A 25,329-nucleotide genomic window follows, 5' to 3' on the forward strand; every position below is an offset into this window, starting at 1 on the left:
CAGCGCCGGGTCCCCTTGGAACCAGCCCCCCCCACCCCAGAGCCAGCCGCATCCCAGCGCCGGGTCCCCTTGGAACCAGCCCCCACCACCCCAGAGCCAGCCGCATCCCAGCGCCGGGTCCCCTTGGAACCAGCCCCCCCCACCCCAGAGCCGGCCGCATCCCAGCGCCGGGTCCCCTTGGAACCAGCCCCCCCCACCCCAGAGCCAGCCGCATCCCAGCGCCGGGTCCCCTTGGAACCAGCCCCCCCCACCCTAGAGCCAGCCGCATCCCAGCGCCGGGTCCCCTTGGAACCAGCCCCCCCCACCCTAGAGCCAGCCGCATCCCAGCGCCGGGTCCCCTCGGAACCAGCCCAGAGCCAGCCGCATCCCAGCGCTGGGTCCCCTCGGAACCAGCCCCCCCCACCCGAGCCAGCTGCATCCCAGCGCCGGGTCCCCTTGGAACCAGCCCCCCCCACCCGAGCCAGCCGCATCCCAGCGCCGGGTCCCCTTGTAACCACCCCCCTCCACCCCAGAGCCGGCCGCATCCCAGCGCCGGGTCTCCTTGGAACCAGCCCCCGCCACTCTAGAGCCAGCCGCATCCCAGCACCAGGTCCCATTGGAACCAGCCCCCCCCCCCACCCTAGAGCCAGCTGCATCCTAGCACCAGGCTAGGGGTCCCCTTGTAACCAGCCCTCCCACCCCAGAGCTAGCCACAGGCAAGCTGGGCCAAGGATCCCCCTGTAACCAGCCCAACCCCACCCCAGAGCCAGCTACATCCCGGGGTTGGGTGAGGGGTCCCCATGTAACCAGCCCTCCCCTTCACCACTGGGCCAGCCACATCCCAGCAGCAGGCCAGGTGTCCCCACGGAACGCCCCCCCCGCCCCACCTCGGAGTCAAACCCATCGCTGCAGGGGGTATGGGGGTCGCTGGAGAAGCAGCCCCCCTGCTCCCCTCCCCCCGAACCAGGTCATCTCAGCCCTGGGTGAGCAGTTCCTGTGTAACCAGACCCAGGCCATGGTCCCCCACAACCAGCTTCCCCCCCCACTCCCCCATCACAGGCAAGAGGCATCTGCAGGACAGAAGATCCCCAGTAATGGGTGGGGGGTCCCAAGTGTTCAACCTTGGGCCTGCCCTCCCCACCACAACCCCTCCTTTCGCCAGGGGTCCACACCCTCCCCCACCCCTTGCCCTCCAGCCTGCACCTGCCCTTTGCCTCCCTTCAGCCAGCCCCTGCCGTGTCCCACCCCAGAGCCAGCTGCATCCCGCTGCACTGAGACACCTTTATTAACACTCAGCACGCCAAACACAGGGAACACAACACCAAGGGGGCCCGGGCGTGTCAGCCACGGCTACAGCCGCCCCGGCCCCCCAGGGACGGGCCCTCCCACTCAGAGTCCACGGGACAAGGGGAAGCAGCCATCCGGACCGTGCTAGCTGAGGGGTGGGGCAACTTGGGGGGCAAGGGGGTGTCGCTCAGTCGGGGGAGGAGCGATGCCATCACCGCAGCTGCCCGCCTCGCAGAGCCAAGACCAGATGGAGAACGGAGCCGCCCTGGATCTTGTAGTCGGCTGCCGTCTTCTCGTCGTTCCTGTGGGACGGACGGACGTAGTGAGCCCCCATGAGCACCCCTCTGCCCCCGGGAACCGCCCGCTTCTCCCTCCCAGGGCAGGGGGTGCAGAACCCACCCCACCATCACCAGGAGCGGCTGCACTTCCTCTGAAGATGGGGAGCAGGGATCCCCGAATTCCCCGGGGGTGGGGCGGATGGGACCCCCCCAGCTCACATCTGCTTGCCGCTGTAGATGAGCCGCTGCTGCTGGGGCGGGATCCCCTCCTTCTCCTCCACGCGCTCCTTGATCCGCTCCACCTGCGGGCGAGAGAGCCCTGAGACGCCAGCCCCCCGGCGCCCCGCCCCACAGCCAGCCGCTCCCGGGCTGGATCCCAGCAGAGCGGCCAGGGGGGGGCAGAGCGGCCAACGGGGGGGGGGTCTCTGGAGGCCCCGCCCCCTCGGGGCAGGTACCTTGTCGGTGGGCTCGATGTCGATCTCGATTTCCTTCCCGGTCAGCGTCTGGCAGCAGCAGGGGGAGCCCCGGTTAGGAACGGCAGCAGCCCCCCTGGGACCCTCCCGGGCAGCCCCCCCTCCCCCCATCACCCCCCCAGGCAGCCCCCCCTTCCCTCCCCTCCCCCCATCGCCCCCCCGGGCAGCCCCCCTCCCTTCTCCCCTCCCCTCCCCCCATCGCCCCTCCGGGCAGCCCCCCTCCCCTCTCCCCATCGCCCCTCCGGGCAGCCCCCCTCCCCTCTCCTCTCCCCTCCCCTCCCCCCATCGCCCCTCCGGGCAGCCCCCCTCCCCTCTCCCCATCGCCCCTCTGGGCAGCCCCCTCCCCCTCCCCTCTCCCCATCGCCCCCCCGGGCAGCCCCCCTCCCCATCGCCCCTCCGGGCAGCCCCCTCCCCCCTCCCCTCCCCCCATCGCCCCTCCGGGCAGCCCCCCTCCCCCCTCCCCTCCCCTCCCCCCATCGCCCCTCCGGGCAGCCCCCCTCCCCTCTCCCCATCGCCCCTCTGGGCAGCCCCCCTCCCCCCTCCCCTCTCCCCATCGCCCCCCCGGGCAGCCCCCCTCCCCATCGCCCCTCCGGGCAGCCCCCTCCCCCCTCCCCTCCCCCCATCGCCCCTCCGGGCAGCCCCCTCCCCCCTCCCCTCCCCTCCCCCCATCGCCCCTCCGGGCAGCCCCCCTCCCTTCTCCCCTCCCCTCCCCCCATCGCCCCTCCGGGCAGCCCCCCTCCCCCCTCCCCATCGCCCCCCCGGGCAGCCCCCCTCCCCCCTCCCCTCTCCCCATCGCCCCCCCGGGCAGCCCCCCTCCCCATCGCCCCCCCGGGCAGCCCCCCTCCCCCCTCCTCTCCCCCCATCGCCCCCCCGGGCAGCCCCCCCCCCCTCCCCTCCCCTCCCCCCATCGCCCCCCTGGGCAGCCCCCCTCCCCATGGCCCCCCCGGGCAGCCCCGCCCCCCCCCGCTCCCAGCATGCCCCGGGGCAGGCCCCGCTCCCACCTTCACTTTGATCAGCATCGTGCCCCGGCGGCCGCTTCGCCCGCACCCGGAAGCAGAACCCGGCTTTGACCCGGCGGCCGCCGCGCGCCGCTCTGACGTCACGCCCCCCCCGCACGGGGCGCGGGGGCCGCCGGGAGCTGTAGTCCCTTCCCAGGAGGCCCCGCGCGCGCCGGGCAGAGGGGCGGGGCCTCGGAGGGAGCCGCGCGCGCGCGACCCCTGCTGCGGCCGAACCTGCGCCTGGGCCGGTAGCCGCCGCCGGAAGTGGAGCGGGGCAGGGGCGCAGCGGAAGTGGAAGGAGGGGGGGGAGGGGCGGACCGGAAGTGGGGCCCCCCGCCGGCCCCCCGGGGCCCCCCCGCCGAAATGACCCCCCTGTGCCCGCTCTGGGGCCCGGGGCCCCGCAGGCCGTGGGGGGCGCGGGCCGGGGCGGCGACGCGGGGTTGGCGCCAGTCGCGCCCCAGGGGGTCGAAAGGCACGGGGAGGGGGGGCTGGCCAGGGGCAGGGGGCAGGGGGTCGGAGGTCATGGTGGCCCCTGAAGGTGGCCGTCCCAAAGGGGCAGAGGTCGGGGGTCGGGAGGGGGTCAAAGGTCATGACGCGGCCCCCTGGGGGTCAGAGAGGCAGCAGGGCTGGACGGTCGTGCCGGCAGGGTCAGAGGTCAGCGAGGGGTCAGAGGTCGTGGCGGGGTCAGGAACGGGGGTCTCCCTAAGCCAGACCCTCCCGCCTTTCTCCTCCAGGGGGCCGGTCCCGCTCGGTGACGGAGGCCCCGCTGCCACTGCCGGCTCCGGATCGGCAGGGCCCGCCCCAGCCGGGCGTGGAGGGCCGGGGGCCGGCGTGGGAGACGTCTGGCCAGCCCGCCCGGGTCGGCGCGCTCTGCCGGCCCCGCGATGCCGCACATCGACAACGACATCAAGCTGGACTTCAAGGACGTCCTGCTGCGGCCCAAGCGCAGCACCCTCAAGTCCCGGAGCGAGGTGAGTGCGCGGGTCCGGCTGCCCTAGGCAGAGACCCACCTCCTGCCCCTCGCGCCGCCGCCCACCCTGCAATGGGAAATCTGGGCTCCGTCTCTGGGGATCTGGCTACCGCCTCTCTATCTCCGGCGCAGGTGGATCTCCTCAGATCGTTCACCTTCCGCAATTCGCGGCAGACGTACAACGGCATCCCCATCATCGCCGCCAACATGGACACCGTGGGCACCTTCGACATGGCCAGGGAGCTCTGCAAGGTCGCCGGCCCAGGGACTGGCTTCTGTACTGGCCGATTCACTCATTCCCCAGCCCATCAGCAACAGGGATCCCGCCCTACCGGTTCTCCCTAGCTCAGTCAGCACTGGGGAGTCCCTCCCCCCAGATCTGAAGCACATTATAAATCACATGATTACCTGCCTTGGCCAATCAGCATCAAGGGTCACCTCCCCTCTCCCGCCCCACCCCCAGCAGCATTAGAAGCCATGTGATCAATTTCCCAGCCAATCAGCTTTAGGGAGTCCCCCCTTCAAGGAATCATTGGAATGCATGTGATCAACTGCTCAGCCAATCAACAATCAGGGACTCCCCTGGACCCTTCCATTATAACAACGGGAGTTCATGACTACAATCTTGGGCTGTTCCATTGTAAGGGAGGGGAGAATCCTCTTCTTGGTGGGCTGTTCCACTACAAGAATGGTATTTGTAGTGAGCAATCCCATTATAATGCGGGGCGGGGGGGATCTTTTCCCTTGGTGGGCCATTCCATTATGATGGGCTGTCGGAGGGAGGGTGCCCCTCCGCTCAGCGTCACACCCTCATGTCCTTCTCTCCCGCCAGTTCTCACTTTTCACTGCCATCCATAAGCACTACAGGCTGGAGGAGTGGAAGGAGTTTGCTGCCCAGAACCCTGATTGCCTGCAGGTAAGGATGGGGAGTCAGCCATGCCCCCCACATCCCCAACTAACTCATGGCAATGAACCCCACTGCTGTCCTGGAAGCCATTCTAGCCCAACTTCATTCTAGCCTTGGGCGGGGTGGGGGGTGGGGCCTCCTGCCCTATGGGTACCACCCCCCCCCCCTTATTGCCCCAGTAGGGGGTTCTCCCCCTGAAAAACAATCCCAGCACCCCACTGTCTCAGGGAGTCCCCTGCCCTCACAGACCTCCACACGCTTTCCGTATTTCTCTGGAAACCGTCCCAGCTCCCTCCTCGGCAGATCTTACCCCAGAGCTTTCTATCTTGTGTGGTGATCTCAAACCTGTGTAACGGCTAGTGGGTGGATTTGACCCTGGGACCTCTGGAGCTTAGCGTAGGAGCCTCTGCCACTTGAGCTAAGAGTCAGCGGGCCCTCAGCCTAGGCTGCAGAGGTCTCTTGTTATCTGTGGCTGAGGTGTAAGTGCCGCTGCACGGGACAGCGAACCACACTAGGTGTGGGTTACACCTGCGTCTCTCCCAAGCACGTGGCGGCCAGTTCGGGCACCGGCCCCTCAGACTTCGAGCAACTCGAGAAGATCCTGGAGGCCGTCCCCCAAGTGCGCTACATCTGCCTGGACGTGGCCAACGGCTACTCGGAGCACTTTGTCCAGTTCCTGCGGGACGTGCGCAAGCGCTTCCCCGACCACACCATCATGGTATGCACGTCCCTGTCCACGCCAGTCGTACTGCCGTGGTGTGTGCCGCCCCGCCCCGCCCCTGCCATCGTGGTATGCACCGCTCTGCCCCCCATCAGTCATACTGTCATGGTGTGTGCCGCCCCACCCCTGCCATCATGGTATGCACTGCCCTGCCCCCCGTCAGTCATACTGTCATGGTATGTGCCGCCCCGCCCCTGCCATCGTGGTATGCACCGCTCTGCCCCCCCGTCAGTCATACTGTCACGGTGTGTGCCGCCCCGCCCCTGCCATCATGGTATGCACTGCCCTGCCCCCCGTCAGTCATACTGTCATGGTATGTGCCGCCCCGCCCCTGCCATCATGGTATGCACCGCTCTGCCCCCCGTCAGTCATACTGTCATGGTATGTGCCGCCCCGCCCCTGCCATCGTGGTATGCACTGCCCTGCCCCCCGTCAGTCATACTGTCATGGTATGTGCCGCCCCACCCCTGCCATCGTGGTATGCACTGCCCTGCCCCCCGTCAGTCATACTGTCGTGGTATGTGCCGCCCCGCCCCTGCCATCATGGTATGCACCGCTCTGCCCCCGTCAGTCATACTGTCGTGGTGTGTGCCGCCCCGCCCCGGCCATCGTGGTATGCACCGCTCTGCCCCCCTGTCAGTCATACTGTCATGGTATGTGCCGCCCCACCCCTGCCATCATGGTATGCACCGCTCTGCCCCCCTGTCAGTCATACTGTCATGGTATGTGCCGCCCCGCCCCTGCCATCATGGTATGCACCGCTCTGCCCCCCTGTCAGTCATACTGTCGTGGTGTGTGCCGCCCCACCCCTGCCATCATGGTATGCACTGCCCTGCCCCCTGTCAGTCATACTGTCATGGTATGTGCCGCCCCGCCCCGGCCATCGTGGTATGCACCGCTCTGCCCCCCTGTCAGTCATACTGTCATGGTATGTGTTGCCCCGCCCCTGCCATCATGGTATGCACTGCCCTGCCCCCCGTCAGTCATACTGTCATGGTATGTGCCGCCCCGCCCCTGCCATCATGGTATGCACCGCTCTGCCCCCCTGTCAGTCATACTGTCGTGGTGTGTGCCGCCCCACCCCTGCCATCATGGTATGCACTGCCCTGCCCCCTGTCAGTCATACTGTCATGGTATGTGCCGCCCCGCCCCGGCCATCGTGGTATGCACCGCTCTGCCCCCCTGTCAGTCATACTGTCGTGGTGTGTGCCGCCCCGCCCCGGCCATCGTGGTATGCACTGCCCTGCCCCCCTGTCAGTCATACTGTCATGGTGTGTGCCGCTCCACCCCTGCCATCATGGTATGCACCGCTCTGCCCCCCTGCTAGTCATACTGTCATGGTGTGTGCTGCCCCGCCTCTGCCATCATGGTATGTACCGCCCTGCCCCCCTGTCAGTCATACTGTCATGGTATGTGCCGCCCCACCCCTGCCATCATGGTATGTACCACTTACACCCCATTGATGGCATCGCCATCATCTGTACCTCCCCCACCCCCACCATGGTACGTCCCCCTACCCCCCCCCCAGCCGGCGCGTGTGGGGGCTTGAGGGCTCCGCGCTCTCCCCGCAGGCCGGGAACGTGGTGACGGGGGAGATGGTGGAGGAGCTGATCCTCTCCGGCGCCGACATCATCAAAGTGGGCATCGGACCAGGTGACCAGACTAGGGGCGGGGCTAAAACCGGGGGGGGGGGGGAGGGGGGTTGGACCATCTCAGGCTGATGGGGGGGAGATACATACACCAGGGCCTGGACCATGTTATCCTCATTGGGGGGGGGGGGTATATACACTGCAGGGGCTGGACCATCTCAGCCTTATGGGAGGGGAGACACACACGGGGGGGGGGGGGCGGGCTGAACCATCCCAGCGTGATGTGCGGGGACGCACACTGGGCAGAGGGGACTGGACCCTGGTGATGGGGGATCCCCATTCGTGGGGGCCTCTTGCCCACCGGCACATGCCGATACCCGTCTCTGCCACGTCCAGGTTCGGTCTGTACCACCCGGAAGAAGACGGGGGTGGGGTACCCCCAGCTGAGCGCCGTCCTGGAATGCGCCGACGCCGCCCACGGCCTCAACGGGCACATCATCTCGGTGAGCGGCGCCGGGCTGCCCGCTGGGGGCTAGTGGTTAGAGGGAGGCTCAGTGGCAGGACTCCTGGGTTCCCCGTCTGGCCTGGGCAGGGCAGTGCCTCGGTTTCCCCTCCTGATTGCTGTCTCTCCCTCCCCTAGGACGGGGGCTGCAGTTGCCCGGGGGACGTGGCTAAGGCTTTTGGTAAGTGGTGCCCCCCTCCCCGCTTGGGTTGAGCGAGCTGGGGGGGCCGACGCCTCACTAGCCCCCCCTTGTGGTTGCAGGAGCCGGCGCGGACTTTGTCATGCTGGGGGGGATGCTGGCGGGGCACACGGAGTCCGGTGGGGAGCTGATCGAGAGGGGGGGCAAGAAATACAAACTCTTCTACGGGATGAGCTCCGAGGTGGCCATGAAGAAGTACGCCGGGGGAGTGGCGGAGTACAGGTAGGGACCGGCCTTGCGTTGGGGGGCAGGGGCTGTGGGGAGAGGGATGGGCCCTCCAGGGGGGCCCTGTGGGGTGGGATGGGCTTTCACTGTGGGAGGGGCGTTGTATGCTGGGACGGCCTATCCTGGGGGGGTGCTGTGGGGTGGGGCGGGCTCTCACTGGGGGGTGCTGTGGGGCGGGATGGCCTATCCTGGGGGGGCGCTGTGGGGTGGGGCCGGTTCTCACTGGGGGCGTGCTGTGGGGTGGGATGGCCTATCCTGGGGGGGCGCTGTGGGGTGGGGCGGGCTGTCACTGTAGGGGTGCTGTGGGGCGGGATGGCCTATCCTGGGGGGGCGCTGTGGGGTGGGGCCGGCTCTCACTGTGGGGGTGCTGTGGGGCGGGATGGCCTATCCTGGGAGGTGCTGTGGGGTGGGGCGGGCTCTCACTGGGAGGTGCTGTGGGGTGGGGCGGGCTCTCACTGGGGGCGTGCTGTGGGGTGGGGCGGGCTCTCACTGGGGGGGTGCTGTGGGGCGGGATGGCCTATCCTGGGGGGGCGCTGTGGGGTGGGGCCGGTTCTCACTGGGGGCGTGCTGTGGGGTGGGATGGCCTATCCTGGGGGGGCGCTGTGGGGTGGGGCGGGCTGTCACTGTGGGGGTGCTGTGGGGCGGGATGGCCTATCCTGGGGGGGCGCTGTGGGGTGGGGCCGGCTCTCACTGTGGGGGTGCTGTGGGGCGGGATGGCCTATCCTGGGAGGTGCTGTGGGGTGGGGCGGGCTCTCACTGGGAGGTGCTGTGGGGTGGGGCGGGCTCTCACTGGGGGCGTGCTGTGGGGTGGGGCGGGCTCTCACTGGGAGGTGCTGTGGGGTGGGGCGGGCTCTCACTGGGGGCGTGCTGTGGGGTGGGGCGGGCTCTCACTGGGGGGGCGCTGTGGGGTGGGGCGGGCTCTCCCTGGGGGGCGCCGCGGGGCGGGGCGGGCTCTCCCTGGGGGGCGCCGTGGGGCGGGGCGGGCTCTCCCTGGGGGGCGCCGTGGGGCGGGGCGGGCTCTCCCTGGGGGGCGCCGTGGGGCGCACGGGCTCACCCGGGCTGTCGCTGTCCCGCAGGGCGTCGGAGGGCCGGGCGCTGGAGCTGCCCTGCCGGGGCCCGGTGGAGCAGACGCTGCGGGACGTGCTGGGGGGGCTCCGCTCCACCTGCACCTACGTGGGCGCCGCGAAGCTGAAGGAGCTGAGCCGCCGGACCAGCTTCATCCGCGTCACCCCCCCCAGCGCCCCCCTCTTCGGGGCAGGCCACTAGGCCCCCGCGCAGCCCCGCTCTGGGCCCCCCCCAGCGCCCCCCTCTTCGGGGCAGGCCACTAGGCCCCCGCGCAGCCCCGCTCTGGGCCCCCCACAGCGCCCCCCTCTTCGGGGCAGGCCACTAGGCCCCCGCGCAGCCCCGCTCTGGGCCCCCCACAGCGCCCCCCTCTTCGGGGCAGGCCACTAGGCCCCCGCGCAGCCCCGCTCTGGGCCCCCCACAGCGCCCCCCTCTTCGGGGCAGGCCACTAGGCCCCCGCGCAGCCCCGCTCTGGGACCCCCACAGCGCCCCCCTCTTCGGGGCAGGCCACTAGGACCCCCCGCGCAGCCCCGCTCTGGGACCCCTCACTGCACCCCCAGCTCTGGGACCCCCCACAGCGCCCCCCTCTTCGGGGCAGGCCACTAGGACCCCCAGCGCAGCCCCGCTCTGGCGGCGGGGCCCCCCCACTGCACCCCCAGCTCTGGCAGCGGGGCCCCCCCACTGCACCCCCAGCTCTGGCAGCGGGGCCCCCCCACTGCACCCCCAGCTCTGGCGGCGGGGCCCCCCACTGCACCCCCAGCTCTGGGAACCCCCACTGCACCCCCAGCTCTGGCGGCGGGGCCCCCCACTGCACCCCCAGCTCTGGCAGCGGGGGCCCCCCACTGCACCCCCAGCTCTGGGAACCCCCACTGCACCCCCAGCTCTGGCGGCGGGGCCCCCCACTGCACCCCCAGCTCTGGCAGCGGGGGCCCCCCACTGCACCCCCAGCTCTGGGAACCCCCACTGCACCCCCAGCTCTGGCGGCGGGGCCCCCCACTGCACCCCCAGCTCTGGGAACCCCCACTGCACCCCCAGCTCTGGCAGCGGGGGCCCCCCCACTGCACCCCCAGCTCTGGCAGCGGGGCCCCCTACTGCACCCCCAGCTCTGGGAACCCCCACTGCACCCCCAGCTCTGACAACGGGGACCCCCCAGCGCACCCCCAGGTCTGGGGAACTCCCAGCACACCCCCAGCTCTGGGAACCCCCACTGCACCCCCAGCTCCAGCAGCAGGGACCCACCCAGTGCACCCCCAGGTCTCGGGAACTCCCAGCACACCCCCAGCTCCAGAAGCAGGGACCCACCCAGCGCACCCCCAGCTCTGGTAGCGGGGACCCATCATGCCCCCCAACTTTTGGGGTCAGGCCCAACCCAGAGGCGAGTCCCCCCAACCCCTTTTTTGAGGGGCTGATGCTGGGCCGTGAGGAGCCCCCCCGGGTACCCCAAGATGCCCCCCGAAGGCTCAAGGACATTCCTACTCATCATTCCACTCCCCACAGCAGCCCCTGACACTGAGGGGGGCCAAGAGGCCCCCCCGTTTCCTCCCCCCAGCTGCAGAGCATGCAGCCCCTCCCTGCTCCGCCAGAGGGGGCTATGGGGCACCCCACACACGAGGGAGACCGAGGAGGGACGGGCTGTGTTTATTTGGTGTCAGCAATAAAGGGCTTTGTGGGGCGCCCCCTGGTGGTTGGTGTGTCTGTGCCGTGGGGCGGGGGGAGGCGGGCGGGGTCCCGGGAGCGCAGCCGCCAGGGCACCTGCGGAGAGAGAGGGAGAGCGGGTGAGCGGGGGGCACCGAACCCCGCCCCGGAGGCAGGGTCACTCACCTGCTCGGGGGTTGTGGAGGGCGGGGGTCCGGGGGTTGCGCTGGGAGCTGGGATGGGGGGTGAGCAGGGACCCCACAAGCCCCTGAGGGACCCCTGAACCCCACTCCAGGAGCCTGCCCCTCAGAGTGACCCCTAAAGGCCAATCCCCCGCTGCCCCCCAGCCGGCCTCTCACCTTCCTGCGGGGGCAGCTCTCCTCCTCGTCCGACTCCCACACCACGTCCACGCTCGGGTCTGCAGGGAGGCGGGGGTTAGGGGTGTGTGGGGATGGGGCACAGCTGCACCCCTGGGGCCCCTGGCTCCCCCCCCCCCAGCCTGTGGGGCCCCCCTCGCCGAGCGGCTGCTACCTACCCGGGTCCTGCTCCTTGGGCGATGGACAGGGCAGGCCGCAGCCAGGGGGGGTCCTGGGGGAGAGAACGGGGGTGAGCGGGTGGGGGAGGCGGAAGGGGGCGGGGAGCTGGGGGGAGAACGGGGGTGAGCGGGTGGGGGAGGCGGAAGGGGGCGGGGAGCTGGGGGGGAGAACGGGGGTGAGCGGGTGGGGGAGGCGGAAGGGGGCGGGGAGCTGGGGGGAGAACGGGGGTGAGCGGGTGGGGGAGGCGGAAGGGGGCGGGGAGCTGGGGGGGAGACACTCACGTGGGCCCCTCCTGGCTCCACTTCTCGTGGGACCCCGGTGCCCAGGGGGCTGGCGGCCCTGCCCCCGGCTGGGGCACGGAGGGCGTGCTGCTGACCAGCGGCGGGGCTGGGGGGGAGAGGGGAGGTGAGTGGAGTCCTGCCCCCCCCGACTTCCCCCCAGACACCTGCCCCGCCCCCAGCGCTCCCCCCAGCCGCCTGCCCCGCCCCCAGCGCTCCCCCTCAGCCGCATGCCCCGCCCCCAGCCGCCTGCCCCGCCCCCAGCGCTCCCCCCAGCCGCCTGCCCCGCCCCCAGCGCTCCCCCTCAGCCGCCTGCCCCGCCCCCAGCCGCCTGCCCCGCCCCCAGCATTCCCCCCCCCAGCCTCCCCCCATCTGCCCCACCCCCAGCATTCTCCCCCCAGCCGCCTGCCCCGCCCCCAGCATTCCCCCCCCCAGCCACCTGCCCCGCCCCCAGCATTCTCCCCCCAGCCGCCTGCCCCGCCCCCAGCATTCTCCCCCCCCCAGCTCCCCGCCTGCCCCGCCCCCAGCGCTCCCCCCAGCCACCTGCCCCGCCCCCAGCGCTCCCCCCAGCCGCCTGCCCCGCCCCCAGCCGCATGCCCCACCCCCAACCGCCTGCCCCGCCCCCAGCGCTCCCCCCAGCCGCCTGCCCCGCCCCCAGCACTCCCCCCCAGCCGCCTGCCCCGCCTCCACCGCTCCCCCCCAGCCGCTTGCCCTGCCCCCAACATTCCCCCCAGCCGCCCCACATACCCAGTGGCTTGGGGTGACCCATGTCGGCGAGGTACTGGGCCAGGACGCTGAGCTCCGTCGGGGGCTGGGGGGGCCTGGCCTGGGGGCACTCGCGCCAGGCAGCCTCCTGCAGCTGGGGGGAGGAGGGGTCAGGGCCGGACCCACCGTGCCCCCCCCCCCTCCGGCCTTCCCTCCCTCCCCAGCGCCCCCCTCCTACCTGCTGGAGCTGGGGCGGGGGCAGGGTGCTGTCCAGGCGCCCCAGGTACTCGAAGAACAGCTCCTGCAGGCCCCCCAGGAAGGGCTCCCCGTACTCGGCCTCCAGCTGCTCCTGCCGCCAGAGCTCACACGTCAGCCCCCCGCACGGCCCCGGGCCCCCCCCTGCCCCCCGGCACAGCCCCTCAGCTCCTCGCGCCTCCCTCTCCAGCGTCCTGGCCTCCAGCCCTCCGTGCCCCCCACTTATCCCGCCTGCCCCACACGTCAGCCCCCCGCACGGCCCCGGGCCCCCCCCTGCCCCCCGGCACAGCCCCTCAGCTCCTCGCGCCTCCCCCTCCAGCGTCCTGGCCTCCAGCCCTCCGTGCCCCCCACACAACCCGCCTGCCCCACACGTCAGCCCCCCGCACGGCCCCGGGCCCCCCCCTGCCCCCCACTCGCTGGAGCAGCCCCGCCTGCCCCCCGGCACAGCCCCTCAGCTCCTCGCGCCTCCCCCTCCAGCGTCCTGGCCTCCAGCCCTCCGTGCCCCCCACACAACCCGGCTGCCCCACACGGCAGCACCCCAGGGCCCCACCCCCTGCGTCCTCCAGAGCCCCCGCGCCCCGGCCCAGCCCGGCTCACTTCCACGTAGGCCGCCCGCCGCTCCGGGTCACTCAGCAAGCCCAGCACCAGCTCCCGGAAGGTCTCCTGGGCTTCCCCCACCAGGCGCAGGTCCCGGGCGCTCTGGGCAGGGGCAGCAGGGTGTGAAATGCAGCCACCTCTGGGGCGGAGCACAGCACCCAGCAGCAGCAGCATGGGGACCGGCCTCCGCCCGGCTGCCTGCAGCGCGACGTCCCCGTGTGCCCCACTGTGCAACGCCCCCTCGCCTCACTGCCAAGAGAGCCCCCCCTCCCTGTACCCCCCAGCTCCCCACTGTGCAACGCCCCCCACCCCACTGCCAAGAGAGCCCCCCCTCCCTGCACCCCCCAGCTCCCCACTGTGCAACGCCCCCCGCCCCACTGCCAAGAGAGCCCCCCCGCTCCCTGCACCCCCCAGCTCCCCACTGTGCAACGCCCCCCACCCCACTGCCAAGAGAGCCCCCCCTCCCTGCACCCCCCAGCTCCCCACTGTGCAACGCCCCCTCGCCCCACTGCCAAGAGAGCCCCCCCTCCCTGCACCCCCCAGCTCCCCACTGAACAACACCCCCCGCCCCACTGCCAAGACAGCCCCCCCGCTCCCTGCACCCCCCAGCTCCCCACTGTGCAACGTCCCCCGCCCCACTGCCAAAAGAGCCCCCCCCTACACCCCCCAGCTCCCCACTATGCAACGCCCCCCGCCCCACTGCCAAGAGAGCCCCCCCGCTCCCTGCACCCCCCAGCTCCCCACTGTGCAACGTCCCCCGCCCCACTGCCAAGAGAGCCCCCCCGCTCCCTACACCCCCCAGCTCCCCACTGTGCAACGCCCCCCGCCCCACTGCCAAGAGAGCCCCCCCGCTCCCTACACCCCCCAGCTCCCCACTATGTAACGCCCCCTCGCCCCACTGCCAAGAGAGCCCCCCCGCTCCCTGCACCCCCCAGCTGCCCACTGTGCAACGCCCCCTCGCCCCACTGCCAAGAGAGCCCCCCCACTCCCTGCACCCCCCAGCTCCCCACTGTGCAACGCCCCCCGCCCCACTGCCAAGAGAGCCCCCCCTCCCTGTACCCCCCAGCTCCCCACTGTGCAACGCCCCCTCGCCCCACTGCCAAGAGAGCCCCCCCGCTCCCTGCACCCCCCCAGCTCCCCACTGTGCAACGCCCCCCGCCCCACTGCCAAGAGAGCCCCCCCGCTCCCTGCACCCCCCAGCTGCCCACTGTGCAACGCCCCCTCGCCCCACTGCCAAGAGAGCCCCCCGCTCCCTGCACCCCCCAGCTCCCCACTGTGCAACGCCCCCTCGCCCCACTGCCAAGAGAGCCCCCCGCTCCCTGCACCCCCCCAGCTCCCCACTGTGCAACGCCCCCTCGCCCCACTGCCAAGAGAGCCCCCCCGCTCCCTGCACCCCCCCAGCTCCCCACTGTGCAACGCCCCCTCGCCCCACTGCCAAGAGAGCCCCCCCTCCCTGTACCCCCCAGCTCCCCACTGTGCAACGCCCCCTCGCCCCACTGCCAAGAGAGCCCCCCCCTCCCTGCACCCCCCAGCTCCCCACTGTACAACGCCCCCTCGCCCCACTGCCAAGAGAGCCCCCCCTCCCTGCACCCCCCAGCTCCCCACTGTGCAACGCCCCCCGCCCCACTGCCAAGAGAGCCCCCCCGCTCCCTGCACCCCCCCAGCTCCCCACTGTGCAACGCCCCCTTGCCCCACTGCCAAGAGAGCCCCCCCTCCCTGCACCCCCGAGCTCCCCACTGTGCAACGCCCCCTCGCCCCACTGCCAAGAGAGCCCCCCCTCCCTGCACCCCCGAGCTCCCCACTGTGCAACGCCCCCTCGCCCCACTGCCAAGAGCCCCCCCTCCCTGCACCCCCCAGCTCCCCACTGTGCAACGCCCCCTCGCCCCACTGCCAAGAGCCCCCCCTCCCTGCACCCCCCAGCTCCCCACTGTGCAACGCCCCCCGCCCCACTGCCAAGAGAGCCCCCCCGCTCCCTGCACCCCCCCAGCTCCCCACTGTGCAACGCCCCCTTGCCCCACTGCCAAGAGAGCCCCCCCTCCCTGCACCCCCGAGCTCCCCACTGTGCAACGCCCCCTCGCCCCACTGCCAAGAGAGCCCCCCCTCCCTGCACCCCCCAGCTCCCCACTGTGCAACGCCCCCCGCCCCACTGCCAAGAGAGCCCCCCCGCTCCCTGCACCCCCCCAGCTCCCCACTGTGCAACGCCCCCTTGCCCCACTGCCAAGAGAGCCCCCCCTCCCTGCACCCCCGAGCTCCCCACTGTGCAACGCCCCCTCGCCCCACTGCCAAGAGCCCCCCCTCCCTGCACCCCCCAGCTCCCCACTGTGCAACGCCCCCTCGCCCCACTGCCAAGAGCCCCCCCTCCCTGCACCCCCCAGCTCCCCACTGTGCAACGCCCCCTCGCCCCACTGCCAAGAGAGCCCCCCGCTCCCTGCAACACCCCCCAGCTCCCCACTGTGCAACGGCCCCAGCCCCACTGCCAAGAGAGCCTCCCCGCTCCCTGCACCCCCCCAGCTCCCCACTGTGCAACGCCCCCTCGCCCCACTGCCAAGAGAGCCCCCCCGCTCCCGGCACCCCCCAGCTCTCCACTGTGCAACGCCCCCTCGCCCCACTGCCAAGAGAGCCCCCCGCTCCCTGCAACACCCCCCCAGCTCCCCACTGTGCAACGCCCCCTCGCCCCACTGCCAAGAGAGCCCCCCCTCCCTGCACCCCCCCAGCTCCCCACTGTGCAACGCCCCCCGCCCCACTGCCATAGAGCCCCCCGCTCCCTGCAACACCCCCAGCTCCCCACTGTGCAACGCCCCCTCGCCCCACTGCCAAGAGAGCCCCCCCGCTCCCTGCACCCCCCAGCTCCCCACTGTGCAACGCCCCCTCGCCCCACTGCCAAGAGAGCCCCCCGCTCCCTGCAACACCCCCAGCTCCCCACTGTGCAACGCCCCCTCGCCCCACTGCCAAGAGAGCCCCCCCGCTCCCTGCACCCCCCAGCTCCCCACTGTGCAACGCCCCCCGCCCCACTGCCAAGAGAGCCCCCCCGCTCCCTGCACCACCCCAGCTCCCCACTGTGCAACGCCCCCTTGCCCCACTGCCAAGAGAGCCCCCCCTCCCTGCACCCCCGAGCTCCCCACTGTGCAACGCCCCCTCGCCCCACTGCCAAGAGAGCCCCCCCTCCCTGCACCCCCGAGCTCCCCACTGTGCAACGCCCCCTCGCCCCACTGCCAAGAGCCCCCCCTCCCTGCACCCCCCAGCTCCCCACTGTGCAACGCCCCCTCGCCCCACTGCCAAGAGCCCCCCCTCCCTGCACCCCCCAGCTCCCCACTGTGCAACGCCCCCTCGCCCCACTGCCAAGAGAGCCCCCCGCTCCCTGCAACACCCCCCAGCTCCCCACTGTGCAACGGCCCCAGCCCCACTGCCAAGAGAGCCTCCCCGCTCCCTGCACCCCCCCAGCTCCCCACTGTGCAACGCCCCCTCGCCCCACTGCCAAGAGAGCCCCCCCGCTCCCGGCACCCCCCAGCTCCCCACTGTGCAACGCCCCCTCGCCCCACTGCCAAGAGAGCCCCCCCGCTCCCGGCACCCCCCAGCTCTCCACTGTGCAACGCCCCCTCGCCCCACTGCCAAGAGAGCCCCCCCGCTCCCGGCACCCCCCAGCTCCCCACTGTGCAACGCCCCCTCGCCCCACTGCCAAGAGAGCCCCCCGCTCCCTGCAACACCCCCCCAGCTCCCCACTGTGCAACGCCCCCTCGCCCCACTGCCAAGAGAGCCCCCCCGCTCCCTGCACCCCTCCAGCTCCCCACTGTGCAACGCCCCCTCGCCCCACTGGGACAGGTCTGCTTGCCGGGGAGAGCCCCCCCAGTTCCCTAGTGCCCCCCGCCAGGGGAGAGAGCCCCCTGCTGAGCCCCCACCCCTCAGGGAATGGCCCGAGCGCAGGGCGGGACTCACCGCCAGGGGGTGGGGCTGGGGCTCCCCCTCGGGAAAGCAGGTGTCCACGGCCTCGTAGATGGTCCCGTCCGGCCGCCCCTCCCGCAGCATGTGCATGATCACCTGTGGGGCAGAGCACGGGACTAGCGGGGCAGAGCCAGGCGGGGGAGGCGGGGGGCGTGGGGGCTGCCGGGGACCCCCCCTTACCGCAGCCTGCAGGCCCAGGCGCAGCCGGGAGTAGTGGCGGAAACGCACCAGGTCGGGGGCCGCCCGCCCCACGGCCTCCAGCAGCCCCAGCACCCGCGGGAAGTCGGGCACCTGCCGCGCCCGCACCACCTGCCAGGCGGCCGCCGCGACCAGGCGCAGGGGGGCACAGGGGTCCTGGCCCGGGGGGCCCCCCGCCGCCTGCCTGGGGGACAGAGAGAGGGGAGGTCAGTGCGGGGGCCCCCAGAGGGCTCCAGGCTCCGCCCTGCCCCCGATCCAGGCCCCTCCCTGCCCCTCCACTAGCCCCGACTCCAGCCCCTAGCCCCGCCCTCCACTAGCCCCGCCTCCAGCTCCTAGCCCCGCCCTCCACTAGCCCCGCCTCCAGCCCCTAGCCCCGCCTTCCATTAGCCCCACCTCCAGCCCCTAGCCCCGCCTTCCATTAGCCCCACCTCCAGCCCCTGGCTCTGCCTTCCACTAGCCCCGCCTCCAGCCCCTAGCCCCGCCCTCCACTAGCCCCGCCTCCAGCCCCTAGCCCCGCCCTCCACTAGCCCCGCCTCCAGCCCCTAGCCCCGCCTCCAGCCCCTGGCTCCGCCCTCCACTAGCCCCGCCTCCAGCCCCTAGCCCCGCCCTCCACTAGCCCCGCCTCCAGCCCCTAGCCCCGCCCTCCACTAGCCCCGCCTCCAGCCCCTAGCCCCGCCTTCCACTAGCCCCACCTCCAGCCCCTGGCTCCGCCTTCCACTAGCCCCGCCTCCAGCCCCTGGCTCCGCCTTCCACTAGCCCCGCCTCCAGCCCCTAGCCCCGCCTTCCACTAGCCCCGCCTCCAGCCCCTGGCCCCGCCTTCCACTAGCCCCGCCTCCAGCCCCTAGCCCCGCCCTCCACTAGCTCCGCCTCCAGCCCCTGGCCCCGCCCTCCTCTAGCCCCGCCTCCAGCCCCTAGCCCCGCCCTCCTCTAGCCCCGCCTCCAGCCCCTGGCCCCGCCCTCCTCTAGCCCCGCCTCCAGCCCCTGGCCCCGCCCTCCTCTAGCCCCGCCTCCAGCCCCTGGCCCCGCCCTCCACTAGCTCCGCCTCCAGCCCCTGGCCCCGCCTCCAGCCCCTAGCCCCGCCCTCCACTAGCTCCGCCTCCAGCCCCTGGCCCCGCCCTCCTCTAGCCCCGCCTCCAGCCCCTGGCCCCGCCCTCCACTAGCCCCGCCTCCAGCCCCTGGCCCCGCCGGCCTCCCCCACCGCGCACCCGTCCTGCCGCACGTCACTTCCGGCCATGCCGGGTCTCGGCCCCGCCGCCGGCACCTCCAGGCCCCGCCGCGCGCCTGTCGCTGCGGCCTCCTGCGTCACTTCCGGGCCGGGCTGCGCGGGACGCTCGAGCGCGGCGCGGCCGGACGCGGCCGAATCCACCCGCGCGCCCTCTGCCTGGCCCCGCCCCGCTCCCCCCGCGCCTCCCGCCGGCCCCGCCCCCTTCTGATGGGGAGGCCCCGCCCCCCGGCTAACGCCCCCGCCCCCTCGAACCTCTGGGCTGCCAACGTTCTACTGGCCCCGCCCCCTTTTAACCAGGCTGGGTGCCAGGGTGGGGAAGGGGGTCCCGGCCAGTGGGAGCAGTGGAGCCCCCCCCCCCCCCCCCCGGCTTGGGTGCTGGAAGGAGGAGATGCTGCCCCCCCCCCGGGCCGTAACCCCCCCCACGGGGCCCCCCCAGAGCCACCGCATCGCCCCATGACCGGGCGCCTGCTGCCCCGCCCCCGACAATCCCCCCCCCCTGCCCATCGGCGAAGCAGCCCCCCCCCCCCCCGGTCCCCTCCCCACTCCGGCCGGATGGGGGGACGCCTTTCCGCCGGCCGCCGCCGCTCCTGCCCCACCTGGCCGAGGGGCCCGGGCGGTGCACGAGGGGTTCCCGGCCCCCCAGGACCCGCCCGCAGCGCCCAGCCGGCACTGGGACAAACTCGGGGCCGTAGCGTCGTGTGAGCCCGGCGGGGTGTGCGGACCCTGGAAATAGAGACCAAGTAGCCGAGAGGAGGGAAGATAAGAGAGCACAGAAGCAGATGGCAGTGCTGGCTGCAGCACTCTCCAGCAACCAGAGGCCGGACCATAAGGGGCCCCCTCAGAAAGGAAAGGGACGGGTAGCAGGTGATGGATGTGTGCACTGACGGGAAAAAGGACATTGGAAGAGAGACTGCCCAAAAATTGAAGGCAAAGGGGAAGAAAAGACAACCGGAGAACCGCCAGATGCGGGCAGAATCCTCCGGGGAAGAGTCTAGTTGAAGGGGACGGGATCTAAGGCCACCACCCTACGAGCTAAAGCTCGAAAGGATCCCATGGTAAAAATAAGGGTGGGTGGCAGGGACTATGAGGCTCTGGTGGATATTGGAGCCACGTTCTCTATGATCCCCATAAAACCCCCTTCAGCTAAAGAAAGTGGAAAGCATGTGACGATAGAAGGAATTGAGGGAAAGAGAAGCAGGCTACCCGTATGTAGACCCCTCCTCACGAAGATTAGAAAAAAATTATGCTAGAGCATGCCTTTGTTGTTTCATCTGCATGCCCAGTTGCCCTGCTAGGGCGAGATATGCTAATTAAGCTGCAAGCTAAAATTTTCTTGCGTAGTGATCAGAATGTAGTGCAGCTGCCTGTGAAACAGGGCTCAAATTACCGGATGGCCCTCTGTGCAGCTGAGATGCTGTTAGAGACAAAAGGGACGGAGGTTTTAGAAGGAGTCAATCCATGTGTATGGGCAGATGAGACCCCTGCCCGAGCAAAGTTTGTGACTCCAGTAAGAATTCCTCTCATTGAAGGAGAAGGCTCTGTGGGTGTAAAGCCATATCCCCTGAGAGAAAAAAAAAAAGAGCCACCTGGATAGGCTTAAAGCTTAAAGCCATTAATCGAACAATTCAAAAGATATGGCTAGGTAGTAGAAAGTTCCTCTCCTTTCAACACCCCTATTTTAGGGATGCCAAAACCGGATAGCGTCTCTTATAGACTCGTGCAAGACTTACGGGCAATAAATAAGAAAGTTCTTGTAGACCATCCTATGGTCCCCAACCCACACACTATCTTAACACAAATTCCAGCAGACACAACAGTGTTTACGGTATTAGACTTGAAAGATGCTTTCTTTTCTATACCTTTACACAAAGATAGTTGGAAATTATTTGCTTTTGAATGGGAAGACCCGGACACCCATCACAAAACCCAGCTGTTGTGGACTGTGTTGCCCCAGGGTTTTGTGTCATCCCCCCATATTTTTGGGACGACATTGCAAAAAGACTTAGAAGACTGGAGGGGGCAGCACCCTGAGGTAGCTCTCCTCCAGTATATTGATGATTTGTTGATTACCAGTCCTGATATGCAAAAGGGAAAAAGGGCAACGGAGCCCCTGTGGAATGCCCTAGGGAAGAAGGGATATAAAGTTACACAAGAGAAGGCCCAAATATGCACCTTCCTAAGCTATGAGATTGAAAAGGGAATGCGGGCTTTGAGCAAGGATCGAATCCAAGCAACTTCAGGAAATTCTCGAGCCCTTCTTAGCAAATAGATAACGACAGCCTCTATGGCTAGAAACGCAGGCAACCCAAAGATGTTTCACAACATATGAGTGGGGGCCATCCAGAGGAAAAAACATAACAAACAGTTAAAACCTTTCCCTCACACGCCGTTATAATTGGCTTGAGGGCGTGGGGGAAGAAGGTAACTTAAAAGCCACCCAAATGTCAACCAGTAGAAATTGAATGTGAAGATGTAATCACTAAAAACTAAATCTGCCCTAACAAGGAGACACATTCTGCAACATAAATCTCCTTACAGAACATGAGCAAGTGATTCACCCCAGAGCCAGCAGCATAACTCAACTGCTGCAGCCTGGATGTTATGAAAATCATATACTGAAAAGAATTAGGAAGTGTGGGGGCTAATTAGAAAGCCCACTCTCCTTACCAAATTAATGCTAGACAAATCTGTGTAATTAAGAAAAGTCATTTAGCAGGATCAAGACAGATCATAAGAGGAAAAAAAAAAGAGCCCGGTCTGCAATACGAGAGGGAAACTGAACCGTGCCATTGTTGGGGAGGGCTAGCAACTCTAAGGTAATTCAAGGGAGTGGAAGGTCACGAGTACCGATGAAGCGCTCTTGTTCTCAGAAAGTTGCAGCTCACTCGCACATGAAAATGATAAGGAACTAGCTGTAACCCGTTCCCCTAACAGATCTTAGGCAGTATTTTAAGTTATAATAGGCCACCCCGATGGGGGGGGAGAAATGTTTTCTTGTCTTTCAGATAATCAGAAAGCGCTGGTGCCAGTTGAAGAATAACAACAACAAAATGCCATGGTTCTGTGTCATGACATAATGAGTTTGTGTTCTGTCCAAGTTTGTCTTGTGTGTCTTAACTGTAATACGTATTGCAAATGTTGTGAATAGAAAATTGTTTAGGCTAGGAGAATGTTAACAGTGTCTCCACAGGTGAACAAAAAGAACTGGAAGGAAGCAAGGAGTACATCACGTGAACAGAAGGATGGGAGACAGGACTAGCTCCTTCCCACCAGACTAGTTTTGCTTTAATGGCCATTGCTAACTTGCCCTCATTTGGATATCATCAACCAGGACTTTAAGGACAAAATAGAACCTCCCAATTGTGCATCATGCCCTGAACAGGCCCCTGTCCCAGAACCAGGACAACTGTCACTGGTCCTTACCTTGATGATGTTCAACACTGGTACAGACCAGCTGTGTGCTAGACTGGTTAATCAAATTGGCAAATGCCTAATTAGGCAATGACAAGGCTTAGCAGATACCATCGCAGATTGGTTTGAGCCTGGTAACCCTATCAGCAACACTTATGTCATAGCCCAGAAATTGTATGAGAATCCAGGCTTGTAAATGCAGTAATATCCAGTGCCCGTAAAGGCCTACACACCAGCCAAGCTAATCAATTGATCCTAAATAGTTTGAAGGATCTGTCCAGCTCTGTAGACCTAACCTGATGTTTGGACCAGAAGCTAATTGGATTGGAAGTAAAATAAAGAAATTAGAAGGCCAGTATTGAAGAATAAGGTAAGCTTTAGCCACTACCATTTAGTTCTTATGGTGGTGAGTCCCCAATCTCCCCTGTGCCTACCCATTGGAGTAGGGAAAGAGAGAATCCATGAGGACCCAAAGGCCCACCTGGACAGGGCATAGTACAACCATTTGTTTTTGGTCCCTCTGAGGATTCCTCACTCAGATCAGATCAGAATGGTAACCTCCCTGCCTGTACCAAAGCAAGGGCATATAGATAGAATAGAAGGCATTGCTTATTCTGAAGGTGTGGGAGCCTCCCTATACCCAGGGATTGTTGCACCCACTTTGATAAGGAAATTTTATGTACCTGCCCATTTAACATCATGACGAATCTGCCTAGGCTTGATGTGGTTGTCATAGAAAAACAAATGAACATCGAGCTGGTCCAAATGAACGGTACCTACTGGTGTTTGACTACCCAGACAGATCACTCCATCCTGCCCCTCTGTATATCCGTCTGTGTGCATAACGGTCCCTCATCAAGCGGCCTGACCGTCAATAGAATGTGGACATATCGCACTTTGGTAGTGGAGATAACCATACATGAGATGCTGAGTGGCACGGCGGAAGTAAGTACCAAGAGGAGGGTTTACTGGCCCTGCAGGCAAAGATCAAGAAGTTGGTGGCCAATGCCCAAAGATATATCGGGGCTGGCCGTCTGAGGTACACACAGATAGGGAAACACCGTGGACCATGCCACACACCTATCTCTGCAGCACTCAACCAGGCAGTAGAGGTCAAACCTATAATCATGGGCAGTGCCAGTAAGGCGACGAAATATCTTGGGGATGGATTTGAATAGTGTTTGCCAAATTATGTAGAGAGTTTTGATTTTAACATTTATAATAATGATAGTGCTCTACCAGCACTTCCAGAGTAAATTAAAATCCCTTAAATTGTTGTATTTAACCTAGTAGATTAAGAAGAACCCCAAAGTCAAGAGAAAAGAACTATAGGAGTAAACTGAGGCAGTCCATGGTATCTTCCTAAGGACTGACAAACTCAAATCATTAAGTCAGCCTGAGAAGCGTATGCTACAGCAGTAACTGCGACCCTGGTTCCCCTGGCAACCACATGCCAAAAAGGCCTCACTTTGATAAGGCCGGTATCAAGCAACTGCGTGGGATTGTTTTTACGGTTTGCTTTATTCCTAGGAAATAACCTTGGTTCCAAAAGAGCTAGCTGGCTTTTGGCTAAGAAAATAAAGACTCTTATGTCCATCAGCGCTGTGAAGTGCCAAGAACTGACTGTTGGCCAATGCTTCCCATTGCAAAATGATCCTACCCCGACTGCTGATAAGCCTCTCTCTTCTGGTCCTGCTTTCCCACCTGTTGGACACCGGAAGAATCGAAATATTACAGGGTGATGTGCTAGTAACCTCTCCCCTGCATGATGCTGAACCACGACTGTTTCAAAGAAAAAGAGGAAAACTCTTGTTGTGCTATGTTGGTACACATTCCTGTTTAGTGTTGTTTTGTTGTGATTATGTTATGCTTAATGCTTTGTTTAATACCTTGTATTACAACCTTTATATGCCGCACTGTATTGACTACTGTCAACCATGAAATGCTTGTACATTACCAAAGATTAGCCAAAGAAGAAACTGATGAGGTATAAGAAAGAGAAAGCCTCTTGAGGGGGGAATTGATGTGTAAAAGGGAAGTCAAATCCCCCGGAGCCATTGATTCCCCTATGAGGGGCACGTACAATATACATACATTGCTAATGCTTAGATATATTTGCTATTTGTATAGGAGTAAGACATGACAAAGGTCAAGGCCTGTCGCAAGTAATAACACCTAATAAGGAGACGATGGGACGTGAAACCAGTCTTCTGTTAAGTAGAGATATGGATAGATTCCACATGCTTTAAACTTGTGACAGGCTCAAGCAGGAAAGGAAAAAGGGAAGTATGGCTCGCCCATTGTTCAGCAAAAGTGAATGAATGTAACAGCTGTAACCGCAAAGTCAGCAAGTAGGCACTGTATTTAACCTCGTTTGGAAAATTAACCTGACCTAGGGGAATGCTAAACGTCAAAAATGAAGTAACCTATCATGTTAAGGCACCTAAACCAGGAAGGATGTGAACCCTATAAGACCCCTTGCTTACGCGATGTTGGGGGTCGGCTCTGCTTTGAACATTGAGTTCCTTAGCCGTACCTTGGTTGCAACCAATAAGCTTGAGTTGGACCCAGCCTGAAAGTGTGACTCTCTTCTTGGGGTAAATCAGACTAGCCTCCAAGGGGACGAAACCAGCAATTTATGCAACACACTAGCCCCGCCTCCAGCCCCTAGCCCCGCCTTCCACTAGCCCCACCTCCAGCCCCTGGCCCCGCCCTCCTCTAGCCCCGCCTCCAGCCCCTGGCCCCGCCCTCCTCTAGCCCCGCCTCCAGCCCCTGGCTCCGCCTTCCACTAGCCCCACCTCCAGCCCCTAGCCCCACCTCCAGCCCCTGGCCCCGCCCTCCTCTAGCCCTGCCTCCAGCCCCTAGCCCCGCCTTCCACTAGCCCCACCTCCAGCCCCTGGCCCCGCCCTCCACTAGCCCCGCCTCCAGCCCCTGGCTCCGCCTTCCACTAGCCCCGCCTCCAGCCCCTGGCCCCGCCCTCCTCTAGCCCCGCCTCCAGCCCCTGGCTCTGCCTTCCATTAGCCCCGCCTCCAGCCCCTAGCCCTGCCCTCCTCTAGCCCCGCCTCCAGCCCCTGGCTCCGCCTTCCACTAGCCCCACCTCCAGCCCCTGGCCCTGCCCTCCACTGGCCCCGCCTCCAGACCCTGGCCCCACCCTCCACTAGCCCCGCCTCCAGCCCCTGGTCCTGCCCTCCACTAGCCCCGCCTCCAGCCCCTGGCCCCACCCTTCCCGAGCGCGGCCTGCCCCCGCCGCGCACCCGTCCTGCCGCACGTCACTTCCGGCCATGCCGGGTCTCGGCCCCGCCGCCGGCACCTCCGGGCCCCGCCGCGCGCCTCTCGCTGCGGCCTCCTGCGTCACTTCCG

The 25,329-nt window shown here is 66.8% G+C and overlaps 3 protein-coding genes across 6 annotated transcripts; 1 reads left to right on the forward strand and 2 right to left on the reverse strand.

Annotated features, from left to right (window-relative positions):
• Positions 1-1,246: 1,246 nt before the first annotated feature.
• Positions 1,247-3,036, reverse strand: NEDD8 (NEDD8 ubiquitin like modifier). Its single transcript, XM_089774104.1, has 4 exons — positions 3,019-3,036; positions 2,000-2,047; positions 1,764-1,846; positions 1,247-1,568 (listed from the first exon to the last, which is right to left on the reverse strand). The coding sequence occupies exons 1-4, from the start codon at positions 3,034-3,036 to the stop codon at positions 1,478-1,480; spliced, it is 240 nt and encodes a 79-aa protein (XP_089630230.1). The 3' UTR covers positions 1,247-1,477.
• A 91-nt stretch (positions 3,037-3,127) lies between these two features.
• Positions 3,128-10,866, forward strand: GMPR2 (guanosine monophosphate reductase 2). The gene is made up of 11 exons (XM_089774096.1): positions 3,128-3,263; positions 3,750-3,986; positions 4,118-4,237; positions 4,818-4,901; positions 5,437-5,610; positions 7,185-7,266; positions 7,599-7,705; positions 7,843-7,885; positions 7,966-8,125; positions 9,205-10,354; positions 10,445-10,866. Exons 2-10 carry the CDS (start codon positions 3,900-3,902, stop codon positions 9,392-9,394), a joined length of 1,047 nt encoding a protein of 348 aa, XP_089630222.1. The 5' UTR covers positions 3,128-3,263; positions 3,750-3,899; the 3' UTR covers positions 9,395-10,354; positions 10,445-10,866.
• TINF2 (TERF1 interacting nuclear factor 2) lies at positions 10,813-25,329 on the reverse strand. Of its 4 annotated transcripts, none has more exons than XM_089774098.1 (10): positions 25,224-25,329; positions 17,316-17,517; positions 17,130-17,231; positions 13,197-13,298; positions 12,583-12,693; positions 12,387-12,498; positions 11,643-11,748; positions 11,361-11,413; positions 11,185-11,243; positions 10,813-10,942 (listed from the first exon to the last, which is right to left on the reverse strand). In XM_089774098.1, exons 1-10 carry the CDS (start codon positions 25,250-25,252, stop codon positions 10,829-10,831), a joined length of 990 nt encoding a protein of 329 aa, XP_089630224.1. In that variant the 5' UTR covers positions 25,253-25,329; the 3' UTR covers positions 10,813-10,828. The 4 variants fall into 4 exon arrangements, with proteins under 4 accessions (XP_089630224.1, XP_089630225.1, XP_089630223.1 ...); XM_089774099.1 differs by lacking the exon at positions 25,224-25,329 and adding an exon at positions 18,539-18,727 and having other exon boundaries at positions 17,364-17,517; XM_089774097.1 differs by lacking the exon at positions 25,224-25,329 and adding an exon at positions 18,539-18,726.

This window comes from Pelodiscus sinensis, chromosome 30, assembly GCF_052426305.1.
Source record: "Pelodiscus sinensis isolate ZL-2025 chromosome 30, ASM5242630v1, whole genome shotgun sequence".
Taxonomy (NCBI): Eukaryota; Metazoa; Chordata; order Testudines; family Trionychidae; genus Pelodiscus; species Pelodiscus sinensis.

What these genes read in the sequence shown, in the direction of transcription:
- TINF2 (XM_089774098.1), bottom strand. Translation starts at nt 25,252, where the DNA reads ATGGCCGGAAGTGACGTGCGGCAGGACGG. An exon ending in GGCGGGCGGCCTACGTGGAA is followed by an intron (nt 12,694 to 13,196) that starts GTGAGCCGGGCT and finishes CTCTGGCGGCAG; the next exon opens with GAGCAGCTGGAGGCCGAGTA. An exon ending in CCCCGCCCCAGCTCCAGCAG is followed by an intron (nt 12,499 to 12,582) that starts GTAGGAGGGGGG and finishes TCCTCCCCCCAG; the next exon opens with CTGCAGGAGGCTGCCTGGCG.
- GMPR2 (XM_089774096.1), top strand. Translation starts at nt 3,900, where the DNA reads ATGCCGCACATCGACAACGACATCAAGCTGGACTTCAAGGACGTCCTG. An exon ending in TGGCCAGGGAGCTCTGCAAG is followed by an intron (nt 4,238 to 4,817) that starts GTCGCCGGCCCA and finishes CTCTCCCGCCAG; the next exon opens with TTCTCACTTTTCACTGCCAT. An exon ending in TCCCCGACCACACCATCATG is followed by an intron (nt 5,611 to 7,184) that starts GTATGCACGTCC and finishes CTCTCCCCGCAG; the next exon opens with GCCGGGAACGTGGTGACGGG.
- NEDD8 (XM_089774104.1), bottom strand. An exon ending in ACATCGAGCCCACCGACAAG is followed by an intron (nt 1,847 to 1,999) that starts GTACCTGCCCCG and finishes TCTCGCCCGCAG; the next exon opens with GTGGAGCGGATCAAGGAGCG. An exon ending in ATCTACAGCGGCAAGCAGAT is followed by an intron (nt 1,569 to 1,763) that starts GTGAGCTGGGGG and finishes TCCGTCCCACAG; the next exon opens with GAACGACGAGAAGACGGCAG.